Below are 7891 nucleotides of genomic sequence, written 5' to 3'. Positions count from 1 at the left end.
CAATTGCAAAATAGAAAAACAACAGCAAAAAGCAAATGCAAGAGCTGTGGCAAAAACCAAATGGTAAAAGCACCAGCTCTCCCCAGTGCATGTTCTTATACAGAATTTACCCAACAAGCTAAGACACAAACTCAGACCACCACTTCATAACCTGGTAGAATTCTAGTTTCTTAACATGCCAGATTACACATAAACTACACATACAACCTATCTTGTTCTACCTGAAAAATGTCAGCAATATTCTTACTAGAGCTCTGTTATGTCTAAGCACTGCCTGAAACTACACTGCTGGAGCTTCCACTGAAAACACTAGTATGCTTTGCAACCTTCACTAGGACTCACACTTCTACTCTGGTGTCTGAGCCTTTCACTCCCTAAAAGCATTAGAGCTCATACTAAAACTTACTGACTGATTTATCCTAAAACTTCAACTTACACCTTTATTTGTATGTGAGTGGCTTAACACACTTCAATCCATTCAAAGATTTAATTCACTCCCTGCACTCTGATTTCTCCCCAACTCACTGACTCCAACATCACCTGAGAGGACCTCCCCTCTCATCAGAGATCTCAGCCCTGAGTTCTGGGTCTCCACAAGTTCTGTATTTGCTCTTGCCTTTGCCTCAGCAGGGCCACACCTCCCCGAGGCAGCAGCCAACAAAAATCCATCTTCACCAGCCAGCCTCGCCCTCTGAACTGTGCCACAGGTTCACTGGAGCACTTTTAACCCCGGTGTGCTTTAAATAAACCCACCTGCTGTGCCAGACACCCACCCACACCAGCCAGCTCTGACCGCAGCTGCAGCGCTGTGTCAGGGTGCTCCACATTTGAAATGAAAACCCACTGGAGAGAAAAATCACAGCTGCAATCAGCCAGACGAGGTTAACTGCTTCAGCCACCCACCTGGCTTCCCCAGTGTACCCAGGTGGTGTCTCTGCTCCACAGAAAATGGCCTGAGATGCACAGATGATGGAGTGAAGTTAAAGCTCACCAGTGGAAATGCTGTTTTAGGGAAGGGAGTTTTTTTCCCCCCAAAGAACTATTCTAAGTATTGTGTTGAACTCATCTTTACAAATCCTTTTCCAATTGGATGATTATGTGGATAACTGGGTAATTACCCAGCAGAATTTCTTTTTTTCCTTGTCTATCTTTAATATGAATCTCTTCAATACCACTTTATAAATAACCTTGTTCCAGGTATCTTAGCTTCTCTATTGGTAAAATGGTGTTTTCCCCATTTTTTTTTCCCATGGGCTTTACGTTCTGCTGCTGTAGAGGTAGATGTTATCAAGAGAATTTGAGGTTTTAGCATCACGTAAATCTCTTTCATGGTCACGATTGAGTGATTTCTTGCCTTATCAGGAACACTCCTTTAGAAAGAAAGGAGAACACCAAAGAATTTTTCACTGACTTTTTTATTGCACAAAGATAAATAAACATTACCTTAATACTTTAAAAAATTATATATATTAGGACAATACATTATTGCCATCTTTTCCACCAGCATAAATAGATTTACATAAATAGACATTCCAAAGTGTAAACTAAGGGTGGGTAAAACTCCCATTGCTTTTCATAGGATGTTGTCTGGGCTCTGAATTCGAGGACTTCAAGATTTTGGGGGAAAAGATTATTTTTTAGCCGAAATTTTCAACATATTCTGCTGCATCCTAGACAGATTTCATGGCTTGATTCAGCTTTTCACGCAAGGAAATTCTCCGTGGCTCTTGCGCCTCCATCCCCTTCAGCGCTGGTGCCGCACCAGCGGGGTGACGCAGGTGCAGCCCACGGTGATGAGCTTCTTCTCCAGCCTGAAGGATTGCTGGCAGCCCCTGTGCTCCCTGCGCAGGACCAGGATCTCCTGCTGGATGGCCACGGAGTTGAGGCTGTGGTCCAGCTGTCCCTCCGGGGTGACGCACAGCGTGTGGCGGCACTCGGCGTCCGCGATCAGCCGCGGGAAGCGGTCGTGGTCCTCGTCGATCCTGGCAACGTTTCAACCCAAAGGTGTGATATTTATCCAAAATAATCCACACTCTGGATATTTATGGGGTCCCTGCTGGGGAACCTACTCATCCTGGGGTGTATTGCCTATGGAGGGACAACGGATTCTCCAAAACCGCAAAAATAAAATATGAGTAACTAAATACTGGATATTTTTAAATGTATGGCTGCACGCAGCTGCCTTTGAAAAAGACTTGCTTCAAGCAGGCACTGACTTTGAAAGGCTGATCAGAAATTATCTGAGCTTTCCAATGTGTCACTCTAAAACTTCAGTTCTATCCCAACATAGAAAACATTGGTGTTAAACTGCTCCTGAATTTGGTGCAATATTAACACTCTGAGGTAGTTTTTACTCCAACAGACCCCAAAACCTTCAGTTCCTCCCTAACACAGAAAAGATTGGTGTTAAACTGCTGCTGAATTTAGTGCAATATTAACCCTCTGAGGTAGTTTTTACTCCAACTAACAGACCCCAAAACCTTCAGTTCCATACCAAAATAGAAAACATTGGTGTTAAACTAAATTTGGTGCAATGTTAACCCTCTGAGGTATTTTTTACTCCAAGTAACAGACCCCAAAACCTTCAGTTCCATCCCAACATGGAAAACATTGGTGTTAAACCACTGTTGAATTTAGTACAATGTTAACCCTCTGAGGTATTTTTTACTCCAACTCAGTTCCATCCCAACATATAAATCATTGGTGTTAAACTGCTGCTGAATTTGGTGCAATATTAACCCTCTAAGGTATTTTTTAACATTTTACGTAAACAATGCTTTAGAAGATAAAGCTTGCCCTAGTATGCAAATTAATAGATTATAAAAGTAGTTTGCTTTGCCTTCTGTAAATTTCCTAGGCCATGTGGGTTTTTTTGTGCTGCTTTCTGTACTGGTTCTATTTCAAAGAGGATTATAGGGATGTGGATACTCTCATATTTCCAAAATCTCTCAACTTTGAAGCACTGAAAATTGAGATGAGAGCACGTTCCTTGGCCAGGGCATCCAGATTTTTTCCAGGCCATAGGGACAGGGATCATACCTGTAATCCCAGGGAGACAGAGAGCGGTTGCTGGCATTCAGACTGCTCAATTTGGTGTCCTGGTTCGTGTTGCTGATGCTGAGGTTGACTCTCACAGTTTGGGGGAATTTTGAGTCTTTTTGGGTCAGGCATCCAGCAGATGCTTGCTTGAAGAGATTCCCTGGCTTGAGGCCAGGTTTGATCACCTTCCCCTGGGCAGGACTGCTGGCTGAGAGCACAGCCAGCAGCACGAGGAGCAGGGCTCTGAGCTGCAGAGAATTGGAACATTTAGCACACAAGGCAGGTGTGAAATTCATCCACAGTCAGCCTAACTGGTGGTTAAAGCCCCTACTGCAGGTTGGAGTAATTATGGAAAAATGTGCCAAATGTCACATCCACTTTTGTTGTCATTGACTGATTCCCACAGTGCTGACAGTTACATGTACACCCAGTTGTAATGTTAAATTATAGAAAATAATATAATACAAAGATAGCAGAAAGGGTATAACAAAAAAGAAAGACACTCTAAGGTTGAGTTTTCAATGTATTTCTTGCCTCAGAGAATGCTGTGGGAGCCCATATCACTAATGTACAGTCTCCATGAGCATTCTCACATTTTAGTTTCTTAAAATTATTAATGATTGAAACAAGCATTTTAAAGGTGGGTGCAGATCCCTATTCCATCTATCAGAAATTAAATACAAACTAGGGGAAAATAAACTCAGAATTCAAGTTCTTACCAGAGAAACACAAAAGGTTGGAGACATCTTCCTTCTTTTTCTCACTGCTTCTGATGCTTGTGCTGAGCTCTGCTGAGCTGAGGGTGTCTGGGAACTTTTGCTGCTGGACCTTTTATAAGGGTTTCTGGGCTGTGCTCAATAATTTGGAGTAGGTGGTTTTTCCCCTTACCTGTGGTTTCTGACCACAGAAGTGTGTGTGTATAGGTTCCATTAACACAGGTGGAATATGTCTTAGATATGTCATTCCTTCAGCCATGTCACTCAGATGGTGACAAAGCCACAAACGTTGCAAATTTGTGGGTGCAAAGTATTCAATTTTAAACTGGGATGCCGTAGGTACCAAACCCAAATGTCACTCCTTGGTCAATCTGATTTTTTTCACCCCAGATTGGGCAGATATTGGGGATATTGGGCAACTTTCATTTTTTTCCCATGGGCTGTAATTTGTCTTGATGTCTGAGGAGCAATGTCTGTGCTCAAGCTCAATTCCTCTGTGAACTGAGATACTTTTATTCATGGTTAAACCTCAGGTGTGATATCTCAGTGTTGATCAGAATGCTTGGTGATATCAGTGAGTTCTCAAAAGTCAGTCATTCTCCACACAGGAAAAAAAATGGGGGAACTTTGTTTTGAGCTTGCCACCTTTTAATTTTGCTTTCATTTTCCATCTCTCATGCTCTGAGGCAGCGTTTTGTCCTTAAGGAAAGGAGTTTGGGAAGGGTGATGGATGTAGTTAAACCTCCAGCTCCTAAGTTAGGGAGAGGACAGAAGGGTTCCAGAAAAACTTTGTGATGGCTGAGAGATGCAAAATGATACAACACAGGTTTCCCAGAGAAGCTGTGGCTGCTCCTGGATCCCTGGAAGTGTCCAAGGCCAGGCTGGATAGGGCTTGGATCAACCTGGGACAGTGGAAGGTGTCCCTGCTCATGGCAGGGGTGGGACTGGATTATATTCAAGATCCCTTCCAACCCAAAAAATTCCATGATTCTGGAATTCTATAACATCAAGTCTATTCTCTAATATTTCTATTTTTAGGAAATACTCCCATCATTTTGCTCTAACAGTGGGTTATGAGTAATGTGCCCCATAAAGTGACACTCAGTGTACCAGCCTTGAGCTGCAGAACTTTTACCAGCTCTAATTTTAGTGTTTTTTTTTTTTTTTTAATAAAAATTATGTGTAGAAAGTACAGATTTTTAAAAATTTGCTTAATATTTATAGCTCAGTCCAAATTTTGCTCACCTTGTGCCATCCAAAGGAAGATGCAAATAAGGGTAGAATTTAGTTTGTGGGTTCTGGGATACCCGTGACCTACATCCGCTTGTTTAAAAGCTGCTGATGCTCCAGAAATTAAACGTGTATTTCAGTTTCCCTCTTCAAGTTAGACGTGCACAGGTTAAAGGAAATGCTCCCCTCAGAAGGGGTTTTCTCCAATGCCATTTACTGAAATATCCTTTCAAAGTGGGTCACTTAAATTGCCAATTTTAGAAGCAAAGTACGTTTTCGAAAGCCTAGGAGGCAGCGGAAGGTCAGGCTCAGCCTGACCCCAAACTGTCTGCCCAATGCGTCAGTGGTTTGGGTTACCTAGGTGGTTGAAAGGTGAATAGTTTAGCATTTGAACACCAAAACATTACAATGGCAAAAAAAAATAAAATTTTCCATGATTTATATCGAGGCACGAATGCGTTCGTTGGCAGTTGTCGTAGGCAAGACGTGACGGTCGGAGGAGAAAATGTGCCCCTTGAAATTTCCTGATTGCAAGATTTTTTCCAAGTTCTAAATAATTGTTTTGTAATTTTTAGCGCTCTGGAGTGGAAAAAAAAAAATTAAATTATTTTACCCACGCGATTAGAAGTTACCTCATAGGATTTGTGTTTTTCTGACACATTGATTTCTCTTAACTAGAGGTCTGGAAACTGGGACACTAAAAAAGGCTGACTGAAACAAACAAACAAAAAAAATTAAAGGTTATCAAAAGCCTTTTGAAATGAAACCTACCCCTTCTCTTGGCTGTGGTGAAAGCTTTCTTGAGAGTAAGTTGCTATTTAAGTACTTTACCTGGCTGAGGTTCTGCAGGCACCCAAATCTGAGTGTGTGGGCATTAAATATGAACTTGCTGTAAATTAAAAAAGAGAACTTTACATACTTTTAAAAATTGCTATCAATTAAGTTCATGATACTTCTCTGAAATAAAATTGTTTTTTATTTACAAGTAGGAACACATTTGCTTTTTTTTTTTCTTTCTTTCTGGAGAGGATGTATTTTCTTCCTTTTGACTTCATACTATAAATTCCTATAAATACAGCAGCACACTCCCTTCTACATACAAGTATTGCATGACCCTGAACTGTGGAGATAATTTTTAGGGTTAGACTAAGCCTGAGTTCAGTGGTGGTCTGTGAGAAACTCAGAATTCAATGGAGCAGGGCTCTGAGCACTCTGGTTAAACACTGATGTTTGATTTTAGCTTAATTTAATTAAATCGTGCTGTGAGTGGATGGTTGGGTCAGACACACTCAGAGATCTCTTCAAACTGGTTAAATCCATAGAAAAGCCAGGAAAATGCTCTGGAGCCAGGCTGGGAGAGCTGGGGGTGCTCAGCCCCGTGTTGGGTCTTGCTGAGCTGGAGTTCATTTTCCCAATGAAAATGGGAAAATGCATTGGGAGCTGCAAAGGTGTTGGGAACACCCCAGAGTTTTTGGGGGCAGCTCTGTCCCTCCATTCCCCTCATCCAGGGGCTGGGAGTGGCCAAGATCCTGGGAAGGGACACAACCAGGACAGCTGCCCCAAATGATCCAAAGGGATATTCCACACCACAGGATGTCAGCTCAGATAAAAGCTAAGAAAAGGAGCAAGGGGGTGCATTTGTTATTCACAGTGTTTGCCCTCCAGAGCAGCTGCTCTGTGTGCTGGAGCCCTGCTTCCCAGCAAGCAGCCAGACACCACTCACTGATGAGAAGCAGAGAGTAAAATTATCTTTTTTTCTCTTTGCTTGTGCACACACTTTTGCTTTTGTTATTGTAAACTGCGTTATCTCAACCCAGGAGTTGTTTCCCATCTTATTTTCTCTCCCAGCTTGGAGTGCTCTTGGTGTCCAGTCAAGATCCTTCCACCACAACCTTGGAGAAGAGAAGGATCCAGGGAGAGCTCAGAGCCCCTTGCAGAGCCTGAAGGGGCTCCAGGAGAGCTGGAGAGGGACTGGGGACAAGGCATGGAGGGACAGGACACAGGGAATGGCTTCCACTGCCAGAGGACTGGGATGGATGGGATATTAGGGAGGAATTGTTCCCTGGAGGGTGTAGAGGATGCCCAGAGAAGCTGTGGCTGCCCCTGGAAGTGTCCAAGGCCAGGCTGGATGGGGCTTGGATCAACCTGGGACAGTGGAAGGTGTCCCTTCCATGACAGGGAGTGGAACTGGATGGGACTTGAAAGGTCCCTTCCAACCAAAACCATTCCATGACTCTATGAAGTCACTGCACCAACCTCCCACCCCTTGATTCTTACACAGCAGAAGAGCTAATGTATTGTTTTTTCTTTATTAAACACCTGTATTTTTCCTCCCCAGCCACTGCAGTAAAAATGATCATCTCCTTCTTCATGCCTAAATTTTCCAAGCACATTTAATGGAAACCACAGTCACACCCCAACTGTGGTTGCTGCCAGTGGCTGAAATGTCCTTTGCATAACTAATATCACTAGCTGGGAAGTCAACTTTAAGAAAATTAGTGCAAAGTGACATTTTAGGAAAGGGGCATTTGTGGAACATTGAGAGGTCAGTGCTATTTGCCCAAAATCCAGCCCTTACTGTGTGTTCCACCACTCTCAAACCAAACTGAAGTCAGAAAACTTTTTCTGTCACTCAGAGATTAAACTCAGAATTGCCAAGCAGCTCTGACAGGACAGCCTGCAGAAATAAACTCATTTCTGCTGTAGCCATTTTCCTGCTCCCAGGTAAAATCTGAAAATCTTCACCATTCACTGTGGAATCAAAAAAATCATGGAATCATAAAGTAGTTTGGGTGGGAAAGAACCTTTAAATCATCTAGTCCAACACCCTGCAATGAACAGCATCTTCCAGTGCATCAGCTTGTTCACAGTCCCATCCAACCTGATCTTGGATGTTTCCAGAACCA

General features: G+C 42.8%; 1 protein-coding gene across 1 annotated transcript; it reads right to left on the bottom strand.

Annotated features, from left to right (window-relative positions):
• Positions 1 to 1744: 1744 nt before the first annotated feature.
• Positions 1745 to 3785, bottom strand: IL17A (interleukin 17A). Its single transcript, XM_033054479.1, has 3 exons — positions 3759 to 3785; positions 3040 to 3287; positions 1745 to 1982 (listed from the first exon to the last, which is right to left on the bottom strand). The coding sequence occupies exons 1-3, from the start codon at positions 3783 to 3785 to the stop codon at positions 1745 to 1747; spliced, it is 513 nt and encodes a 170-aa protein (XP_032910370.1).
• Positions 3786 to 7891: the final 4106 nt, after the last annotated feature.

Source organism: Catharus ustulatus, chromosome 3 (assembly GCF_009819885.2).
Source record: "Catharus ustulatus isolate bCatUst1 chromosome 3, bCatUst1.pri.v2, whole genome shotgun sequence".
NCBI lineage: Eukaryota > Metazoa > Chordata > Aves > Passeriformes > Turdidae > Catharus > Catharus ustulatus.
The sequence above is the reverse complement of the archived record's forward strand: the minus strand, read 5'-3'. Positions and strand labels throughout refer to the sequence as shown.

Bases quoted from the DNA above. Each gene is read 5' to 3' on its own strand.
- IL17A (XM_033054479.1), bottom strand. From the start codon at position 3,785: ATGTCTCCAACCTTTTGTGTTTCTCTG. The intron at 3,288-3,758 runs GTAAGAACTTGA...AATTCTCTGCAG, and splicing joins CAACCTTTTGTGTTTCTCTG to CTCAGAGCCCTGCTCCTCGT. The intron at 1,983-3,039 runs GTATGATCCCTG...AAACGTTGCCAG, and splicing joins CTGTCTCCCTGGGATTACAG to GATCGACGAGGACCACGACC.